Source organism: Apium graveolens, chromosome 10 (genome assembly GCF_009905375.1).
Source record: "Apium graveolens cultivar Ventura chromosome 10, ASM990537v1, whole genome shotgun sequence".
NCBI lineage: Eukaryota > Viridiplantae > Streptophyta > Magnoliopsida > Apiales > Apiaceae > Apium > Apium graveolens.
Window position 1 is genome coordinate 64826415 of NC_133656.1, and position 22187 is coordinate 64848601.

The following is a 22187-nucleotide window of genomic DNA, read 5'->3' on the forward strand; positions in this document are numbered from 1 at the left end:
CTAATTTTATTATTAAAAGAAAAAGAAACATAGAATTAAGATGGTATAAAAAAGCGTATTCGAGAATTCTACAAAGTATAATTTTATAATATTTTTAATTTTTTTCTGAATAAAAGTTTTATGAAGTTTACGTACACAATTTGCAAGTATTTCGAGATTTTTATAGAGTGTAGTTTCATAATATTTTTAAATTTTTTTTTCTGAATCAAAAATTTTATGTTAAAATTTTTATTCTGAAAAAAAAAATTAAAAAAAATTATAAAATTACTCAAAAGTAAGTAGCATACATGGCCTAACCTAACTAACGAACTTTCGCACAAACCCTAGAAGAGTACGAGAGGTTCCTAAGAACTAATAACACTCGGCCACTATTGCTATAGTGATAATTAATTAAGCTTCCATGTCACAATTAAAAAAAAGATTAAGAATCAGTGACATCAAGCTGCACTTAATTAGCAATGACAATTGATTTAGAAAAGTCATTAGCCATGCTACAAGAAGAAGAGAATGACTGGTCATCGGATTCAGAAGATAATTTGGATTATCTGGACTCTAAAGATGATGATGAAGATGATGATGCTATTGATGGAGCCTCTACTGCTTACACCGGACGTCCGAATGCTCACGGAGGCCTTCGTTCTCGCAGAGCCTCACCATTAGAGGTATATGCATGCATGCATGGGATGATGCATTCACACATTGTATTCCAAATCTATATTTATGGATGTTGGAATGGTTTATATAATCTTTTTGAGTTTAAAATCTGATTAATTTATTTTCCATCTTACTTGAAAGTTATATGCCTGGTTGTTAATACTTATAAGTTACTTATAAGTCAGAAATTCATACTTTTTTAAGATTATAAGTTGTTTATAAATTGAGCACGGTTAGCTCAGTGGTTAAGAGCTTATCCTCTGTCGTTCTTTATCCTCTGTCGTACTAGATCTTGGTTTCGACCCTGACTCATCCTGAGATTTATAACAGATACTCACTTTGTAAGGCTATAAGCCATATTTGTCAAAAAAAAGTTGTTTATAAATTACTTAGGGTCTGTTTGTCGAACAAAAAAGTTGTTTATAAATTACTTAGGGTCTGTTTGTCGAACGCTTATAAGTTATTTATAAATCAGAAATACAGTACACACATTTTGTAACTTATGTATAAGTTATTTATATGATATCACAAATGAGCCAATGTCTACACTTTTTATGCATACTGGGATTATGTCTAGCACTATTGATAGCATTGCTAGCTAATTTGAAATTTATGCGCGCAAAAAATATATTCTCTTTTGTATATATGTCAGTCAATTCACCTGGCCTACATTGTTTTTCTGATTTTGGCTTCAACTATTGTGCTGAATTAATGTTAGTGCAGGAATGGGAGGGAAAGTTTAGTGTAGGCATGTCAAACTCTGTGACTACTGCCATTCGCGGAAGTGTTAGAGACATGGCTATTGTAAAAACTAAAACTACTGAGAAAGCGGATCGTGCAACTGTTGAGCAAGTATGCACCATCTTGCTGGCTTGATACTTTTATCGGTTTGCTTTAATTAAGTAGTTTCTCTCTGTTTTCTAATATGAAAGGAAAGAAATTTATCAGTATCAGACGCAGTTATATAAAAAACTGAAATCTGATAGCTCACTGAAAATATTTAAACAGAAATTTATATTATTCTACTCTAAACAAGCACATGAATACAGATGTCTTTGTGTTCCTTTTTTTTTGTTAAGTCAGATGTCGAGCTAGTTAGTGTTTTCAACTATGTATCACTTATCAGTTATGCTTCTAGCCTACTCTTGCTCAGATGGGCTTGTTTGGATAAAATACAGCTCATCATAGGTCCTATCTACAAAACTTGGCTTGTTCTATTGTCCATAATTCACATCAATCCAACTACCCGAGTGCAAATTTACCAGGATTATGTTCGATTTGAGTCATAGTCACATGAATCACATGACTTTATGTGTAATATCACTTTTTCCGAGCACGTTTTTTCCTAATTGATGCATGAAATGAGTTGAGTGGAAGCTCAGAGCTTCAGAGTAACTCTGAAAAAGCTTAAATTTGCGCGCTCTACTAGTTCAGTTTCTGCATGAAGCAGTTCTACTGATTTTGTGGGTTCATTTATAAATTAGTGTAACATTGTATCTTCTAACTTTCTTCTCACAAATTTTAGATGCAAGTATTGATATAAGTTGCTCTTCTTTTAATATGAGGTCCTGCTGGGCAATGTCTTGTCTAATAGAGCGATTTATATTAAAAAAAGCATCATAAGTATACCTGAATACCAATCCAACTCCTGAAGTAAAACTTTAACAGAGTTTTGTCTGAAGTGACTGGAGCATGTAATGGCACTCCCCTACTTGCCAGATAAATTAGTCAAGTGCAACTTTTATTTAGGACTGAACATGAAAAATGAGTTAAATAGAAGTTGCTGGATCTGCTCAAGAAAGTTCGAGTATGACAGTATTCATGATTATTGCTTTTGCAGCCTAGTTCTAGTATTAGGTCCCTATCTAAAATCAGTTTCACTGATTTGGTAATGTTAGTACTGAATTAAACTCACTTAAGTATGTCTCTTATTATTTTTTCAGGCAATTGACCCCAGAACTCGCATGGTTTTATTCAAAATGCTGAATCGTGGTGTCTTTCATGAGATGAATGGTTGTATCTCAACTGGTAAAGAAGTGTGTTTGCGATATTACTGCATCTAAACCTGCTTTTCTTGTTGTTTTGAATAACAATGACAATTCTCTTTTTCTTCCATGTTTTTATCCTTGACTCTCATTTTTCGTTTTTCTATAAATTTTTATTTTAACAGGCAAATGTTTATCATGCTACAAGATCTGATGGTCAGGAATTAGCGATCAAAGTGTACAAAACTTCAGTACTTGTGTTTAAGTATGTGTGACAATCCTCTGTCTTGTAATCATTACTTTCATAATACAATTTCTTTCATTATTGCCACGATACGTTCAATTGTCTCACAGCTTGCTTCTGAGAAAAGTGATACATGCGAGAAATATCTCTGTGCATATGTAGAGATGCATACTCAATGAAGCACTTTACGTGTTTTTCATATTGTATTTTTCTGTCCAAGCTAGCATCCGAATTAAACAATCAGATTCGCCTTATCAATGCCAGTGTTACTAGTCTTCTGATTCTTGAACATTTCAGGGATAGAGATAGATATGTACAGGGGGATTACCGTTTCAGATATGGATATTGCCAGCACAATCCAAGAAAAATGGTTAAGACATGGGCTGAAAAAGAAATGAGAAATCTAATGAGGTGTGGTGGTAAACTATTTTCTTCAGTTTCTACTATGTCTGCTTAGTGCTACCTGCTGCTACATCGTATTTGGAACTGGTCGCGCTGAGGAATCAACTAGTTTTTTGCTAATTCGTAGAAATTATAACAAAGGATTTTGTTGATTAAAACTATTCAAAACCTTCATTGGTTAAAATATATTGGTTGATAAATTTTGGTTTAAAGGGTCTTACTGTACCTGTAGAGATTTCGGCCTAAATTCGAGGAACAATAGGAATTAGATTGTAATTAGTTTGTAGCATTCAATCTAAATTCATATACCCGTTAATTTCGAATTGCAGATATTACAGTTTTATCTACGCAGCTGTTTCTTTTCTAAAGGGGTTACCTATTTGTGTGTTCGTAAATGTTTCTGTCCTTCCCACGATCATACAAAACGTTTCTTTCTTTTGTCTTGTATATTATTTCCAAAAGTGAAAGAGGCTTTGTAAAAACGATAAACAGACACACACACAACAGAGTATATTACATATTTGTATTAGGATCTATATGACATATATTTTAGGAAGTATGTGGTTTTAAAAAATTGGGTGGACGTGGGAATGTATCATGAGCGAGGATCATCTTTTTTTACTTTGTGAGATTCTAGAGAATACTTAGTTAGTTAGTTCTTAGTTGTCTCATTTTCAAGCTTGCCGAGCTTTATTTTGTAAACAAGTAATGCACTTTCCACATTTTGGATCAGTATGTGTAATTGTATCGACTATTGAGAATCTTACTTTAGTTATTGGCTCTGATCCATATGTTTTTCTTTCTTATGTGGTAGTGAAATTTCATCAGTTATGCTGACTATAGGGAGTAAAAATATATTTTGTTTTTTTTAATAAACTATCTGGTATATAGGGCAAGATGAGAAAACAAACTATTGTATCTTGCAGCAGTGTAGTCTCGTGATGCTTTGTAAAGGGTATGATTTATCGACTATCACTTGTCTTAAAAATAGCTATTGTATTTCATTACAGGCTGAAGACAGCTGGAATCAGGTGCCCAACTCCACTTCATCTGAAGCTTCATGTTCTTGTTATGGAGTTTATAGGTAGTTTCTTTGTTTATATTGTCCATTCTGGATATTTTAACAAGTTACTAACTGAGAAATAAGTTATCGATCACTTTTATTTTGTTTCACCACTAATCCCTTATATTTGTACTAATAAAATACTATGTGCTTTGGATTGATTAAATTTGCAGAGATGCCCTAATTAAATAGAAGTGCCTATTGTTTTCTAATGTCAGATAAGATTGTTTATACGGTTCTGGTCATGGATTTTTGTGTGGGCAGTAACTCATACCCTGAGAAATCACGCTGATGTTAAAAATCAGAGGATACTGTTCTCATTATGAGAATTTTTCTTTGCTCTAAAGTTTAGGGACAAAAACTCTTACTCTACTTTCAGTATTCTTCAATATGGTTAATCACAATGTCTCTGCTGGCTGGATATTCATGTAAGGTTTTTCTTGCAGGCAAATCCGGTTGGGCTGCACCTCGACTTAAGGATGCTGCTTTATCTCTTGACAGTTTACACGAAGCTTATATGGAGGTGTGTTTACTGGACTTGTGATTTTTGGCTAGTTGGAAAATTGCTATTATCTAGCAAAAGTGTTCAGTTTTAAATTTGTGTACTTGGACAACTCATACAATGGGATTGAATGGTAAATTTATTAAAAAAAATACAAGACCTATGTCCTTCCAATGTTTTTTTTCCTTATTTGATAAAGAGCAAGGTTGTAAAACTCGGAAATCGGATCTACTCGGTCACGTCTCCAAAAACTGAGTAATCGGCCGATTTTCCCGGTACTCGTTTTCAGCATCCGAGTACTCGCTAAAATCCGAATTGGTTCACCTCCGATTTCCGAGTACTCGTAAAAAAGTAAAAAACACAACTTACGTTGAACTCAGACTGAAACAAGCTCAGGAGTATCAGACTTAAAATTGCATGAACCTTGTTGTGTTGTTTCCAGCTGTTTATGATTTAGTTAATTAAAGATAGAAGTAATCATTACTAATAAAAACTCGCAACTACCTTCATGGAAAACAAGTACTTATTGACGGAAACAATCTAATATACCATCAAAAGGTTGCTTGATGTTTAGCCTTTTAGACGGATGCTGGACTTGTTATTTACAGCAGTTTATATGTTCCCCTGAAACAGATGGAAGATTTTAGAAAGGGACTCCCTAAAGGTTAAGCAAAAATAGGGGATGACTTCTTATCTTGACGAAACTAAATTATAGTTAAATGCACCCGCGTAACATTAAAATATTGAATGCGTGATGCGCGACTTTCTGCATGCTACTAGGGTAGTAAAAATAATCCGGAATTGTGAGTTCTGCATATTGTTGTAAGCTGTAATATTACCACAACCTTTATCATCTATTTCCCAGATAATTATGGCAATGCGCACATTATATCAGAAGTGCAAGCTGGTGCATGGAGATCTCAGTGAATACAACATACTTTTTTACCAAGTGAGCCTCTAATACCTTTTACAGTATACTTTTAATTATTTTACTTTTTATCTTGAAGATTGTTGGTAAAATTTTCCTCCATGTACCAGGGTCATTTGTATATTATTGATGTATCACAATCAGTTGATCTTGACCACCCGCATTCCCTTGAGTTTCTAGAAGAGGACTGCATTCATGTTTCTGTGAGTTGTTTCTAATTTTTTTTGTTTTTGTTTTTATTCTAATATTTAAGATCAAGAGAAGTAAAAAAACCTTGATTTTAGATGAAGAGATAATATAGCCTTGATTTCACAGTAACAATAGTAGCTAAATGAAGGGAGTTGTAAATTGCAGGACTTCTTTAAGAAACACGGTGTAGCTGTCATGACGAATCATGAATTGTTTGATTTCATAGTTGATCCATCTATCACCGATGATTCTGTGGACAGTTATTTGGAAAAGGTGAGTAAGACCTATGCATGTAGATATGTAATAAGTTCACTTTCAACTCCCCGAGTTATGCATTTTTTCTGAATTTTCTGAAGTAAACTTTTTCCGCATGTTCAGGCTCAACAAAAAGTGTTGGCAAGAGGCGTGCTTTCTGCAGAGGATGAAATTGCAGACTCTGTTATAATCCAGGTTATATTTAAGCCACACTGTCTTATCATATTACGTGCAATTTCTTGCTGCATATTTCCCCATTGTACCTGTTAGATATTGGCTCTAAAATGTTGTTGGTAATTCTCAATCGATTCATTTGCAATATGTGTTAACCCGAATCAGTTCTGTAGTCAGAAAATTAATAATTTGTTTCAGTGAAAAGAATTTCCTGTATTGCCGAACTTCTTGATAGATCTTTGTCTAATATTATGATTTAATTTATTAGCAGTGCTATATTCCTAGAAGGCTGGATGACCTGATTCATCCCGAAGAGGATGTCAGGCAAATCACAAAGGACACTGGAGATATGTATTACCCGAATATCACAGGGCTCAGAGAGGTTCACTCTAGGGATCAACCTTCTCTTTCAGAAGTGGAAGATCAACAACAGGCAGGAGACGTCATCTTGGAACTACCTACAGATCTAGTTGATAATATTAACTCACAGGAAACTGAATCAGATAACGAAACAGACGAAATTGAAGATAATGTAACCGACTCTGATGAAAAAAGGTCTCTCCCTGAAAATAAGAACCCTGAGGATACAAAAGCAGCTAGAAAAGAGAACAAGAAGAAAGTTAAAGAAGAGAAAAGAGAGGCTAGGAAGACTAAAATACCAAAAGCTGTGAAGAAGAAAAGGAAGAAGTTGGCAAAAGCCAAAAAAACCAGGTAGAGGCTAAACTGGTAAAGATCATGCGTCTTCCCGGAATTTAAATCCTGGATCCGCCCCTGGCTCTGAGTACCGAGATCAGACAACTTTAGAAACCTGTTACAATGAAACTTGCATATAAAATGGTCTTGATGTAAGGTTCTAAAACAAATCAGTTTAACATGTTTTCCGCGCTATTAAAAAATTTAGAAAAAGTGTGATTATTTCTTTTTTACCAACTAAAGTGTGATTGTTTAAACCATAAACTTTTCATTCATTAGAATATGTAGGATTTTAGCAAATGTTCTCTTTTCAGCTAAGTTTGAATGTTTGATTTTGTTTATTTGCATTTCTTTTCTTAGAGAAATAGTAACTCTAAAATCAAAATTATGTGAAGAAAGTTTTAAGACACACAAAGCTTTACTGCAACTCTGAAGAGACAATTATTTGAAATAAATGATAAACATTTTTGTATTTTTTTAATGGTGGGTGATGCAAACGATTTCGGTAACAGATCACATACATGTGTGTTGTGAGTCCTGACATAGAACATAATCATAATATAATATGATATAACATACGTTTCTCGTAATATGGTAAATATAATATAATATGATGTAAGATACGTTTCTCGTAGTTTCGTGGTCCGGTCTCTTTTATATTAACAAAAAAATATTAAAACTTATAATCAGTCCTCCAAATACAGTGTTCTGAAATGTGGAACTCAATGAACCCCCAAAACGAAACCCTAACAAACCCCTTTACTAACAATTTCGACAATAATCAACTTCAAATTCAAATTAACGAATCGCAGTCGCAGCAATGGGAAGAAACAGCTCGAGCCTGGCTCTCCACGCTTCCCGAGGGGAAAATCATAAGTTCTGATGAAATCGAAGCTTGGATTCAATCGAACGAAGCGTATTTACCTGATCATATCAAAAATATGCCTCGTCCTGATCTGCACCAACTGCTTGCTTCTATCTATTCTACTATTACTCGATCTCCTGAGGTACTTCAGGTACTGAGCTGTTATATTTGTTTTGTCTCTGTGTGTGTTTATTTACTGATGTTGTGGTTTTATAACTGTTGTTAGAGAAAGAGAGAGAGAGAGACTGTAGTTACGTTTGTATTTTTCTGATGTTGTGCTTTTATAAGGAAGTGTTGTTGTTAGAGAGAGGGAGAGAGAGAGAGAGTCTATAAAATGCAAATGAGAAACAGTGATTTAAGTTGTGAGTGCAAATGAGAAAAAGGAGTTAAGTTGTGAGTTGACTTAGAAGCTGTAGCTCAAGTTCTATACTAATATTGTGCTTTTATAAGAAAGTGTTTTGTTAGAGAGATATAGATAGAGAGAGACAGAGAGAAAGAGAGAGAGAGAGAGAGAGAGAGAGAGAGAGAGAGAGAGCAAACTGAGAAGCAGTGAGTCAAGTTGCGAGTTGACTTGAAATCTGTAGCTCAAGCTTTAGATTATGAATGCTTATAGTGGAGTGCCTGTTCAAACTTAAGAAGATTAAACAAAATAGAGAGAGAGAGAGAGAGAGAGAGAGAGAGAGAGAGAGAGTCATATAAAATGTGAGAAACATTGAGTTAAGTCGCGAGTTGACTCGGAAGCTGTAGCTCAAGCTCTAGACTAGTCTATGGATGCTTATAGCGGAGTGCCTGTTCAAACTAAGAAGATTAGACTAGAGACTAGAGAGAGGGATGTTACCTATGAAATTCGTGTTTTGATTGCGTAGCTGTTAATTAGTTTTCTTTAGTATACTTCGATAGAAGATATCAAATTCCACATGTAATCTGGACATTAACAAGGTATGTCTAGGAATGTTTAAGTGAGGAAGACGGAAGTAATTTGTTGATATGGATGAAAATGAGTGACTACTTGATTTGAAGGGTGATATTACAAAGAAGAGTTAAATGTAATTGTAATGGTTTAGTTCTTCCTTTGCTTAGACTTGCTTTTGTTCTGAGTTAGAAACTCGTGGTTCTTTGATTTATGGACGGTTTTACATTTGAGAAATTATGAAATACACCTGAAATAAGAATGTATTCTGTGGTATGTTTTCATGGGTCATGTTTAGTCTAAGTTTAATATATTTACCATATGCAGAATTGCAGATACAAACATTTATAATCACTGTTATGCCGTTTTATTACTATTCTTTCTTCATCATCTGTTTTAATAGTGTTTTATGGGAGGCCGGAACCCGGAATTAATTAGACTGTGTCAAGGCATGCATGACTTGCATCCTTTTGCTGTTTGTTTTATAACAATTGTGGTTGCTTATAGTATCTGTTATCTTATGTTAGGAAAATGATGTTAACCAGGATGACCATTCACAGGGCGACCATTCGCAAGCTCGATTTCAGCGCACTGATCAGTGGAAACCAGTTTATACTTGGTTAGAGACTTTAGAAGATAAAGAGCTAGTGAAGTCAAATGACATTGCAGACTGGCTATCTGCAAATCCGGATGTCAGAGATGATTTATACTCGAGACACTCTCGCTATCATTTGATGCACTACATTAAAAAGCTTCATGTTAAAATTCTAAAGAGAAAGGAGAGGAAGAAGGTAAGTGTCGATTTTACATATACAATATTGTGTCTCTAGTTTTAAGAGCATCTTTTTGCATATTCATGCCTTGATTTCTACTGGTATGCAGTTGTTCTTCTACACTTTGGAGTTCATTTTTGTGTTGTGATGGTTTTCATTGATATATCTTTTTATGGAACTGATCTGTGTTCTACTTCGGACAGGGATTTCCTATCACCAAAAAAGCAAACACCAAAATAATGTCAAAAAGTGAAGGAAAAAGATTTCCAGTCCCCCTTCCATGTATGTTGCTAACTATATCAATTTTTTGACATGTACATTATCCAGTTTACTTGCGGCCATTCTTATCAGTAGTCTACAAAGTCATATTACTGGACTACAAGTTAATGTTACATGTCTAAGTTTTATGGTATGATGCATACATGTATGTCATATGTGGTAATCTTTATTTGAACGATCTTTAATTTTTTTTTTATATCTAATAACAAAAGATTCCTATAGCATCTGAAATATGTAAATTATCTGACATTTGGACGGAATAGCTAGCAGAGAGTTATAGATTAATTGCTACCATGTAGTGATGCAGGACAACTTTAGAAACAATGGATAAATGAACTAAAAACGATAACAATGATAAAAATTGGTCTCCCCTTAATCCTTATTTTGTAAAATGATTTAAGCTTTTGTGTTGATTCCTTTTAAAGGGCATATCAAAGAGAGGTACATATTGGTAAAATAATAGAATAGTATTGTTCTTATCATATGTATGTTCTCACTATGTTTTTGGAATCAAAATTTGAGAACATATGTAAACTTGAGGTCTTTTAAGATTCTGCTTGCTCCTCAAGGATCCTAAAACTTTGAGAGGTGATACTAATTATAATATCAGTGTTTAGATGGAGATCTAAAATAAAAAGCAAAAGACCATTATAGGTAATTAAACTTATGGCTATATTAGTTTAGAAGATGATAGATTTGGAAGGTTAAAGGTGGGTATCTATTAGCAAATTTACCAGTTAGTTGGTGAAAATCTTTGACTTAAGGTCCATCCCCATTGTTGCAGTTCATAAATTTTGGAGACACAACTTTTGTGCATAAAATTAATCAAGAATTCCACAATCCATTACACACACACACGCGCGCGTATAAAAAACAACAAATTTTTTAGGAGTATCTTAGAACAACTTGTAAGAGTATCTTAAAACTCAAGTTGTTTAGTAGCTTAACATGAGTTACAAGATCATCAACATTTATATCTTATGACAACAGATTTAAATTTAGCTGTAATAGAAATTATATATTAAACGAATATATCAAACTTACATGATGGTTGAAGAATGCAGCTCAAAATATTATAGCCACGAGTACCACGATCACTCTGTCGATCCTCCTGTGTCCTGGTATCGTTCCATTTTCTTGTGTGGACCTACAGAGTTAGGAATATTTGTTCAGTGAATTTAAAATATCTTGTATTATAAATCTATCTAAATTTAATATCATTGTAGGCAAAATTTTCCTATAGGCTTTTTATTCCCGTTAGTCATTTTCTTTTGAGGAACTGTATATCCAGTGAAAAGAGTAATCCCTGATTTGATGGAAATTAGGTCCATCTTCAATCAACCGAGCTTTAACTGAGTTTAAGATTGTGCATCCATTTAAAAATTTCTCTGCATCATCTCAAACTAGCTTGCATACAACACGTTAGAGGATAGAAAATCCAGAACAGTTACCATTCAACACACTTTACATGAAATCTTTCATATGTGGGAACATAGCACGGCGACATGTAAGTTCGAGACTCTGAGCAAGGCATGACACAGTGATGTCTTCTTATTAATGAATGAATTAATGTCAAATGTGCTGAAAGATGAAAGCTCTGGATTTTCTATCCCTCAACTCAGTATCCAAATATGTTTGATTGATGAAAAGAATTTCAGAATGGGTCCTCATTGGTGGAAAAATTTAGTTGAAGCTCGGTGGAGTAGAGATAAATCTGGCCCTCATATCAGGGGAAAAGGAAACAGGAAAAGAATGAAGAACCTCTCCGCAGGTTTGTCTGCCATGAAGTTTGTATATTTTTAAGAAGGCAAAAAATAAAATAGATTGAATATATATTTATAACTGTCTAGGTTTAAAAAAAAGTTGAATGCTAACAGGAAGAATCGACACATAGTTGTGGCCCTTGTACATGTAGTGTTTCGGGTAGCATCCTTGCACCTTCATGTAAGGTTCTTATATCCAATTAACCAATTTTGTTCCAAATATGTTATGGGTGGATATAAGATATGTTGATGATATGTTTTTATATTAATCATTCTACAATCCGTCCTGCACCAACATCAATTAGGGATGAACAGTCACCAATTTTTTCAAGTAATAACTAAGAGGTAGTAATATTAAAGAATATGTACACCATAACTTCAATAGCTTTATTGCGTCGGTCTAAATGTAGGGTTCTTGAGCTTTTGATTGGTGAGGTGCGCAGTGGTGGACTAGCTGGTCATTTTATAGAACTTGATTTCTGATGCGCAAGGTGTAATGAGCGATGTGCTACATGTAGAAAATTCAAAAATAATTCTATAAACGGTTGTATACTTTCTTCCTGTACCAGTTGTTCCCTGGATTTGTGTTAGTTCAGAATTTATTGTGGATTGCCATGTAGTGGTAGGGTTAGAATTCTTTTTAGGTCTTCCTACACGAGTTCTGGAAGATGGCTCATTCCATATGGTATGGTTGTCATGTTACTCATCTGTAAAGTTGTTTAACGTGATTATATTTCCAGGAGGATTGTGTCTGATAGGGGTACTTATTTTTGGGAAATGATAAATAAGCTCCATTTTTTACTATATAAGCTTCAATTGACATGTGAATTACACAATTACCCATAACAGATACAAATTCAATTAAGTTCATTATTGAGAAATCATGGATAGTTATGTAATTAAAATGTCTAAAATATGAAGTTGGAGCGTAAAGAGTAAACCAAGTTGCTTATTTATCAATTCCCTTTATTTTTTTTAGGAAAACTTTATGTGGATTTGTGGGGGCGAAATTGTATTCAGTAGTTCAAAATTTCACATCATCCACAGACAGACACACAAACTGAGGTAATTAATTGAACTTGGGTACATTGCTGCAAATAAATTTTTCGGTGAGCAAGACTGCAAAGTACTGATATAAGTCAGACTTGCTCATGTTGATTAACACTTATAATGAAAAACCTTCTATTGAGACTTGTCCATTCAAGGTGGTTTATGGTGTGAACCCATCCGTCATTCTGTCTATTTAAGTAATACATCACCTCTGCCTACTGAACTAATACATCACCTCTTTCTAAGAAAGAATTTCTGAACTGTGAAGCAAATCTAAGCAAGTGGCTGTTATTAAGACTTGTGAAGAAACAATTGGAGGAGATGAACAAGAAGTACAATCAAAGGCCTTGTAGAAATAGGCGGCAACAGAGTTTCAACTTGGCGTTTTTGTTTGGCTTAATAACTTAATTTACAGAAGAGTGTTTTCCTATCAAGCATGGAAGCAAGCATTTTTTAAGAGCATAAGGTCCTATAAGGCACTAGAACCAATTCTGCTTACAAAATTGACCTCCCTCGTGAGTAGTGACTTTGGTGGAGCGAGTGCTACCTTTAATGTGGGTGACTTGGCTCCTTATCCAAATAATGGGAATTTTAGGACAAGTTCTTTATTAAAAAGGGAAGAGTGAACAGGATGTCGATGTTTTAGAATCTAGAGTTGCATGTTGCGGACATTCATCTCTTATGCTTAGTAATTTGAATACGAAGTCATATGAACCTATAGTTATACATTGATTAAAACTTTTCTTGGGTGTTAGTGTCTGGTTGAACCAATTATGTTGTGATTGGAAGGCAGTTGATGGCATTCTTTTCACTAGTCATCATTCATTGTTACTTCCCCTTGGTATGTTTGGATTTGAACCACGTCTGTAATCTGTTTATAAGGCTGACCTCCACTTTACATAAGAAATCTGATATGGAACAATAATTCTTACTTACCTATGTTGTCACTTGTTTTTATAATCGAAATATGGGAACATGTACTTAGTGGACCATTTGGAACTCATTTTGGTGGAAATTATTGTCAAAACTGCGAGTTATGACACAATATTTAATTGCATCAAGGTTTACTGTTTGTATATGTATGGGTAGGGAAGAGTTTTATTAATTTAATGTCTTTTAGTTGGCTGCCTATTGTTTTATATCTGTAAAAAATTGCAGGCAGTACCACGGTGATCAATTTACCACCCGATAGTGACCTGTACAAGGCAAAGCGTAGCGAAGCTTTACACAAATATGAGATGTATGTGAACATGAATCTCACTTTCTTTCTGCTACATTTGGCACACATTCACTTCTTGTTTTCTCACAACTTTCTTTAATGTGTTCTCAGTTTGTTAGATTTGGAGAAGCAACTTTCAGCCCTTTACCCTAAGCCACAACTTTTAAACAAGTGAATTCACAAATTTTGGTAGACATGTGGCGCGGACAGTGCCAGTGTGCCTATGTTATTTTTATGTTACCAGCCGGGCTTCTTGGGCTTCTTAGTCTCTCCGTTTCTGCGTAGATGGAACACATGAATGTAGATCTTTGTATATGTATATCCAGTTCTTTGTAGGGGCGGTGGTACTTAGTTGTAGGTTTAGTCGAGTTCATGCTTGTCCTATCTATATTTAAATCTCAAAGAAACTTCTCTCAATTAAGATTTCGTATTTTCCATCATCAAATAAATTTAAGGTATGAATGACAGGTTTGAGATGATTACTTCTTCCCATGTAGTTATCATCAGTTAAAATTCTTAAAACAGTATGTTAAAGTACTGTGGTCTGTGGATTAAGAATATTTCTGGACAGGTTGGAAGATCTGTTTTCTTGGAAGTATATTATGCAATTCATTTGTTTATATGTAGTACAAGATAAGCAACTAATGGGGGATTTGTTTCATATGAATTTATAATTTGGGTGTTGTGGACGGCCGCGTATGGCACAAAAGTAATTGTATAGGCCAGGCCGGGGCCAGCTTTTAACAAGTCAACTATATATCTATCCGCCCCATGGTCATTTTGGGGACCTTGGTTACAAACTTAAGTGCCAGTAATGATTTGAAAATAATTGATAATCAACAGTTTTAAATAAGATAAAAATCGGTTCCCAAAACCGTTTCAAAATATTAGTTTTAATTAGTCAGCACACAATCAGCATTTACGTCAGTTTTGCTAGTTAAAATAATCCAAAATGACATATCATCAATGTCACATCATTTTGAAACTATATTTTGAATTGAATTTTGAATTTGTAGTACTATTCTTTAAATAAATAAGAGCAATAAATATTTTTTGGATTTGTAGCACTACTTTTTAAATAAATAAAAGTAATAAGCATTTTTATACGTGAGATTTGTATTAACGCACACAATATATGAGTTAATTAAGAATTAACTAATTATAGTCACTCTTAGGGGTATAAACGAGTCAAACTGTTCGTGAGCTACTCGAGTTCGGTTCGTAAAAAATTCGAATTCGGTTTGAAAATAATCAAGCCGAGCTCGAGCTCGAGCTCGAGCTTTTCGAATTTTTAACCGAACCGAGCTCGAGCTTCAAATTATTCGGCTTGTAAGGTTAGCGAGCCTTATCGAGCCTTTATTATTTTTAATTTTTTTTATTATAAATATATTTTTATATAAATATTTAATATATATTATTTATTTTTATCGAGCCGAACTCGAGTCGAACAGATTATATTTCGATTTTTTTAGTATTTAGTGAATTAATTCAAGTTTTCGAGCCGAACTCGAGCCTACCGAACCTTTTACGAGCCGAGTTTCGAATTTGCAATTAAAGGCTCGATCTAGCTCGAGTTCGAACCCGAACTATTTTAATCGAGTTCGAGCTGAGTCTGACAGTATTCGGCTCGGCTCGATTAATCAATAATCTTAAAATATATTTTTAATGTCCCTGACAATAAAAAATCTAAAATAATGGTAATCCCTTTTACCCCTCAACTTGAAAAAACATTATTTTTGTAATTTTCGTAAAAAAAACTATATTTTTTTTGATAAATTTACCCAGCTGGAACTAGAGGCATTATTATTCCGGTTAGTTAGCAACTAGTTGTACACTTCTAGTCAAAAACAAGAATATCTGACAGAATCTTCTTCCCCAAGCCCAAATCCAATACACACAATATAAACACACATGTCATCAATCATCATAGCTTAACAAGAAAAAAAAAAACCCACCGTAATATCATCGGAGATTCCAATGATGATGAAGATGTTGGGGTTTATATCAACAATAATAGTTTTCATGTTACTGAGAAACAGCGACTCACATGTAATTCAAGGCGAACAACCACTTTCGAAGATAGCAATACACAAGGCTGTTCATGCTCTCAGTGACTCCTCTTCTATTAAAGCCTTCCCTTCTTTTCTTGGTTTAAAGGTAATAATAATAGCACTCTCCCGTCCCGAATTGAACGAGCCACTTCTTTTTTCACGTATTTCAATGCGCTTTGTAAATAATAATGTAGTTTTTTTTCGATTTTTTTTTTGTTTTGAATAAAAATTTAAAATACGGGGAAAAAGAAGTGGCTCGTTCATTTTGGGACGGGACTAATTATTCACACATTCATCTGTTTATTTCCTATTTAAGCTGGTATTTTTTTTGTTTGACTTTACTACTTGTGTAGTTGTGTTACGACTTGTTTAAACTAGAAGCACTTGTTGTTTGTTGTATTTTTACATTACAGACGCTCTCACTGGGAAACTTTTCGAGTTTTGTTTTTTAGGAATTAGTGAGTTAGATTTCTAGGAGCCTATCTTATCCGGAGTTATGTTACTAATTACTAATTCGGTTTTCGTACACAATAAGCACAAATTCTCATAAATTTGGATTATTATCATTGGTGGAATTAGTTTTAATGTTAATGGACCCCATACATTCGCACCAATTTCATCAATAAAAAATAAGCCAAACTCAAACTAGGAGTAATTAATTACACATTCTCGAAATGGTGCGATTGAGCTCTAGTTCATATGTGTATTGATGGAATGGAGAATTGAATTAAAATTAAAATTATTTGTTAGAGACGAGTTCAAGTTTTATTATGTTCCTCCATAATTGCATTTGTTACAACTATTGAACTAACGGAGCATCAAGTTCTTGGGGCAAGGGAATGTATGTATGGTATGTGGTGAAAATGCTTAATATGTTTATATGCCTCTTAATCGAAAACCTTTTTTTTTATTTGGGATTACCGAGAGCTCATCTTATACGGCGTTAAATTACCAACTCACTTGATACAAGGCAGGAATGGATTTAAAACTTGTGACAAAAGTTGTCGGAAGAGAAGAAGTAATTGAGAGAGTATCAAGTTAGTTATGATAAATTGAATAACGAGAATGAGTAGGAAGTAGGATTAGGTACTCATCTCCAAAAATCATAATGGCGGGATTGATCTCTAATTCAAATTCGTATTAATGGAAGGAGTGAACGAAAATGATAATGACTTACAACTTAATACCATAAATTGCTTTCTATTCCTCATTCACTAAACCACCGGAGCATTAAGGTCTCTAGGCAAGGGAGTACACCACTACACCAGCTTATGTGCCGATAAAAGCTTCCTCTTGAATTCAGTTTTGTAGTAATTAGCTAAAACTCTAATCTAATTTGCTTTTAAATGGATGATGACAGGGTGAGGATACTCAATGGGTTAATGTGGAACTTGATCACGCAAAACCATCTGAAGATGATTGGGTCGGAGTTTTTTCTCCTGCGAAGTTTAAGTAAAATTTTTATATCCCTCACACCACTATGGTTTCTGTAGATTTTCATATTAATAATGAATTCTAAATCAAATACTTGAGTGTGGCAGCGGATCAGATTGTTATTACGAGAACGATCCCAAGGAACAGAGTCCATACATATGTTCAGCCCCAATAAAGGTATGTATACTTTTTAGTCTTGCTATAATGTTGGAGATATTTTGGTGAACCATGTTTTAGTGTCTTCTATTAATTCACATAGAAAATTGAAGATAAAAGTGTCCTTATTGCAGTATGCATATGCAAATCACTCCACTTCCAATTACACGAAGACAGGCAGGGCTTCGATTAAGTTCCAGTTAATCAATCAACGAGCAGATTTCTCATTTGCGTTATTTTCAGGTGGCTTGTCCAATGTAAGCTTGTCATATACAATTCTATGTCTTGACTTAATATGATTTAGATTTAGTTCCATTGTTCTGGATGTACTATATTGGTGGATCTAGCCTTTAGGTGCATTTTAGGCATATCACAAAATTTCAGTAGTTCTTCTGTTGGCATGACATTATCTAATTACATTATTCACTATTGCAGCCAAAAGTGGTGGCCGTGTCAGATTCAATAAGGTTTGTTAACCCAAAAGCTCCTGTATATCCTCGCCTTGCTCAGGGGAAATACTGGAATGAAGTAAGTTTACATTGTTCATCAATCCTCCATATTTTGTTTTAAGGGACATCCTGAGTGCCAATCGAATTGCTTGCGACTTGACACATTATGATCTTCTGTTTCTCAATGTTATTATAATATCTAAACTTGAGGCTGCTTGACTGCTGTGGAAGTTTCTCTATATATTATGTCATAAATTACCCCAAAGAGGAACCAATTCTATCGACAATTTGTCCTACACCTATTTCTTAGACCATCTTTTATTGATCTTTAGATGACAGTCACATGGACAAGTGGATATAACACAGATGAAGCCATTGCTTTTGTTGAGTGGGGTATGAAAGGACAGTCACAAAGACGCTCACCAGCAGGAACACTGACTTTTACGCGCAACAGCATGTGTGGTAAAAATCTAATTGACGTAAATTAGAATAATGTAACTTACGACCTCATTAGTTAAGAAAATATATCTCATATAGATCAACCTCCATGGGCTTGCTTCGCACTTAATCCATTTGTAGCTATTTACCCTGGCATCTGAAAACTGCAATCAGATGCATGAAAATAAGATAATAGGCTAATGCTTTGTACATTGATGGAAATCTAGTTGGATTGAAGCTTGGGAATTCAGATAAGATCTGGTATTATGTTTGTGTTTGAAAAAGAATTGGAACAGAGTTGGAAAGCTACGAATATTTTTTTTACAATATATCACAAAATAGGGTCAATTTTGTCAATTTGTTATCACTTCAAATATATATGTATCACTTGCATAGTACAGTAGATTCATTAGACTTGTATGAATACACTGATTGATTGGCTGGATTCTTGTTAGATGACGTGTCTATAATATTTGTAGGATCGCCTGCACGGACAGTTGGTTGGCGTGATCCTGGATTCATACATACAAGTTTCTTGAAGGATTTGTGGCCAAATATTAAGTAATCAATCTGAGAATTCATTAGGATTTGCAAAAACAGCTTTTAAACTTCGTATGATGTCTGTGATTTATCGTCTTGACAACTTTTTCCAGGTACACCTACAGAATGGGGCACATGTTACCTGATGGTTCATATATATGGAGCAAGACTTATTCATTTAAATCATCACCATATCCTGGTCAGGATTCCTTACAGAAGATTATTATATTTGGAGACATGGGAAAGGTAGTCAGCTTAAATTGAAAACCGATTCTTATATAATGCTAACAGATAAAGATTAATCAACAGTTCAATCCAACCTTTTTTAGTAGGTCTATGAAAAATCATTGATTCCTCATTTATCTAGCTCATGCGTCAAATTGATCTAAAAGATATAGCTAAACTACTATGATCATAATTCTATGATTTTATAGTTATATATCCAAACAAAGCGTTTGATTTTACATAATATCCAATCCTTTGATGCATGTATGAAAGTTTAACCAATAATATAGGTCGTCTGGCTCTCACAGAAATTTGACTATCTTTTGTGTATTTCAGGCAGAGCGTGATGGTTCAAATGAGTATAGTAATTATCAACCCGGATCACTGAATACCACCGACCAATTGATCAAGGACCTGAAGAACATTGACATAGTTTTTCATATTGGAGATTTGTCATATGCAAATGGATACATTTCACAATGGGACCAATTCACATCACAGGTGGAACCTATTGCATCCACTGTGCCATATATGGTTGCTAGGTTTGTTCTATATAACTAAATGGAGACTTTTTTTATTATTTATTGACCTTACTTCAAACCTAATATTGCCTCTGCTCCACAAAAGATTCCATCTGCAGAATTTCAATATAACTGCAGTATACCACATTTACCGGTGAATATGAGAGTTTTTAGGGTGAATTGGCGGCATAACAATAAATTACAATATTGAATTTGATGAAATAGTTTTATGTCATCATGATTGAAAGGTGGATCGTTTTTGGGGAGAGAAACACATAGTACTCCTTTTCTGGAATGAGCATGTAATAATTTCTGTCTTTTTTTGCAGTGGAAATCACGAGCGTGACTGGCCTGGATCAGGATCCTTCTACGATACTGTGGATTCAGGTGGAGAATGTGGCGTGTTAGCTGAGACCATGTTCTACGTTCCTGCAGAAAACAGAGCCAAATTCTGGTATGGATTATTGCTTCTCGAATAAATTTCTCACTTGGTTGTAGAAGAGGAAACAATAATAAGCTTTCTTCTTCTTGTAGTTAATCAATGCCTGAAGTGTTTCCTGTTATATTTACAATGCTTCAGCACATGGACACAATCACTTGTGTGACTATCGTTACACTATGGTACCTCTGACTCAAGTAAAACCTAGACTTATCGTGTTGCGGCATTACAGATAAAATATTGTATTTAAGCATCTAAGTTTCAGGCCTGTGTTTTACTGTACTTGTTAGTATGTTCCATTTAAAAGTTTGTATAAGCTGTCCCTCACTAGTATCTATGTTCGAGAATTTGTTTTTGGACAAGTGAAAGGTAGCCAGCACCAATCAAGTTCAGTACATTGTAAATTGGTGTTATGCTTAGGCTGTAGTCATAACATTTTCTTTTGCATCTATAAAAAGGTCTGACACATATGCGGCTGTGTGTTACTTGCAAGGTACTCGACTGATTATGGGATGTTTCATTTCTGCATAGCTGATACAGAACATGACTGGAGGGAGGGTTCTGAGCAGTACAGGTTCATTGAAAAATGTCTTGCATCAGTGGACAGACAAAAGCAGCCCTGGCTGATCTTTGCTGCTCATCGGGTCCTCGGGTACTCTTCCGACAAATATTACGGCCTGGAAGGTTCATTTGAAGAACCAATGGGTAGGGAAAGCTTGCAGAGGCTCTGGCAGAAATATAAGGTGGACATAGCATTTTATGGGCATGTACATAACTACGAAAGAACTTGTCCTATGTACCAGGTACATATATTTTGTACTTTGTTTTCATTTGGATCATTCAGAAACTTCGTTAATCTAGCTTATCCTTAATTGTCCATATCTTTGCTTGTGGAGCAGAACCGATGTGTGAACTCGGAAAAATCCAACTATTCTGGCACAATGAACGGAACAATCCACGTTGTTGCTGGTGGAGCAGGGAGCCATCTATCTGAATTTAGTGAACTTAAAACCAGTTGGAGTCTTTACAAAGATTATGACTTTGGATTTGTTAAACTAACAGCATTTAATCACTCGTCCTTGTTGTTCGAGTATAAGAAGAGCAGCGATGGACTGGTATACGATTCATTCACCATATCAAGAGATTATAAAGATGTCTTGGCCTGTGTACATGATAGCTGTGAGGCCACCACTGCAGCTTCATGAAGCTATTCCATGAATCCAGAGACTGTTTGATAGAAGTCTGTCCGAAATTGGTATTGAGCAGATATCATTCTATTAGATTTGATAACGATATTTGAGGGTGATGTGCAACTTTACATTTTGTAATGTGCATTTTTACAAAGTGAATATTTCATTTGTACTACATATTCTTCATTTAAATGCTCTCTAAAAAAGGAAAATGAGAGTATCTCATCATTTTTTTGTGAGAATATCTTCACTGAGCAATGCTACTTACCCAAAAATTTCCCAAAAACGTTCTCAAAATAATACGTGTCATCTTTTAATTCGTGAGATTCAGATTAATACATAATGAAGGACCTATTTTATGTTGACAACTCATCATTCGGGAACGATATTGGGACCCGTTTTTGAGACTCTAGCATTTCTCCTCTTTAGAGCCGAAAACTGTACAACAAAAACAAGCAATTCATAGCTCGAAAGAAAAAGATTTCAGTGTATCATCTGCGGAAATCTCAATGATAAACTATGATTCAGGTGAACAACCACTTTTAAAGAGCCCCTCCTTTACTTGGATTGAAGGTAATAACATAGCCTACTACTCATTCTTCTGTTTATTTCCCATTAAGCTACCTTCTTTCTTGATTTGTCTCAATGTTTACCAAAACCAACTGACACATCACTTATATTGAGAAGAGCCATTCTGCATCTGTACAAAATGTCACCAACTTCAAACTGATAATGGACCTTCTTAGCCAATGCATTCACGGTTTGAAGCGAGTCGCTCTCAATACTCACAGGCTGG

The 22187-nt window shown here is 34.6% G+C and overlaps 3 protein-coding genes across 9 annotated transcripts; all 3 read left to right on the plus strand.

Moving 5' to 3' along the window:
- Positions 1-485: 485 nt before the first annotated feature.
- LOC141693166 (uncharacterized) lies at positions 486-7372 on the plus strand. The gene is made up of 12 exons (XM_074498183.1): positions 486-662; positions 1378-1506; positions 2598-2690; positions 2825-2904; positions 3181-3294; positions 4296-4369; positions 4795-4871; positions 5716-5799; positions 5889-5981; positions 6133-6240; positions 6346-6417; positions 6668-7372. Exons 1-12 carry the CDS (start codon positions 489-491, stop codon positions 7109-7111), a joined length of 1542 nt encoding a protein of 513 aa, XP_074354284.1. The 5' UTR covers positions 486-488; the 3' UTR covers positions 7112-7372.
- A 371-nt stretch (positions 7373-7743) lies between these two features.
- On the plus strand, positions 7744-14430 carry LOC141692444 (uncharacterized). Of its 7 annotated transcripts, XR_012562818.1 has the most exons (6): positions 7744-8105; positions 9392-9655; positions 9841-9919; positions 12659-12744; positions 13888-13969; positions 14060-14114. XR_012562818.1 is itself a non-coding variant. In XM_074497285.1 (5 exons), the coding sequence occupies exons 1-5, from the start codon at positions 7803-7805 to the stop codon at positions 14121-14123; spliced, it is 774 nt and encodes a 257-aa protein (XP_074353386.1). In that variant the 5' UTR covers positions 7748-7802; the 3' UTR covers positions 14124-14430. The 7 variants fall into 7 exon arrangements, 6 of the variants coding, with proteins under 6 accessions (XP_074353386.1, XP_074353387.1, XP_074353389.1 ...); XM_074497285.1 differs by lacking the exon at positions 12659-12744 and having other exon boundaries at positions 7748-8105; positions 9410-9655; positions 14060-14430; XM_074497286.1 differs by lacking the exon at positions 12659-12744 and having other exon boundaries at positions 7748-8096; positions 9410-9655; positions 14060-14430.
- A 1349-nt stretch (positions 14431-15779) lies between these two features.
- Positions 15780-21566, plus strand: LOC141692242 (putative inactive purple acid phosphatase 27). Its single transcript, XM_074496969.1, has 12 exons — positions 15780-16105; positions 17360-17451; positions 17541-17610; positions 17724-17846; positions 18025-18117; positions 18371-18500; positions 18956-19037; positions 19130-19262; positions 19578-19783; positions 20091-20216; positions 20695-21004; positions 21101-21566. The coding sequence occupies exons 1-12, from the start codon at positions 15926-15928 to the stop codon at positions 21404-21406; spliced, it is 1851 nt and encodes a 616-aa protein (XP_074353070.1). The 5' UTR covers positions 15780-15925; the 3' UTR covers positions 21407-21566.
- The last annotated feature ends 621 nt before the right edge of the window (positions 21567-22187 follow it).

Bases quoted from the DNA above. Each gene is read 5' to 3' on its own strand.
- LOC141693166 (XM_074498183.1), top strand. From the start codon at position 489: ATGCTACAAGAAGAAGAGAATGACTGGTCATCGGATTCAGAAGATAAT. The intron at 3,295-4,295 runs GTGTGGTGGTAA...ATTTCATTACAG, and splicing joins GAAATGAGAAATCTAATGAG to GCTGAAGACAGCTGGAATCA. The intron at 5,800-5,888 runs GTGAGCCTCTAA...TCCATGTACCAG, and splicing joins ACAACATACTTTTTTACCAA to GGTCATTTGTATATTATTGA.
- LOC141692444 (XM_074497283.1), top strand. From the start codon at position 7,803: ATGTGGAACTCAATGAACCCCCAAAACGAAACCCTAACAAACCCCTTT. The intron at 8,106-9,391 runs GTACTGAGCTGT...ATCTTATGTTAG, and splicing joins GATCTCCTGAGGTACTTCAG to GAAAATGATGTTAACCAGGA. The intron at 9,656-9,840 runs GTAAGTGTCGAT...TACTTCGGACAG, and splicing joins AGAGAAAGGAGAGGAAGAAG to GGATTTCCTATCACCAAAAA.
- LOC141692242 (XM_074496969.1), top strand. From the start codon at position 15,926: ATGATGATGAAGATGTTGGGGTTTATATCAACAATAATAGTTTTCATG. The intron at 18,118-18,370 runs GTAAGTTTACAT...ATTGATCTTTAG, and splicing joins AGGGGAAATACTGGAATGAA to ATGACAGTCACATGGACAAG. The intron at 19,784-20,090 runs GTTTGTTCTATA...CTTTTTTTGCAG, and splicing joins GTGCCATATATGGTTGCTAG to TGGAAATCACGAGCGTGACT.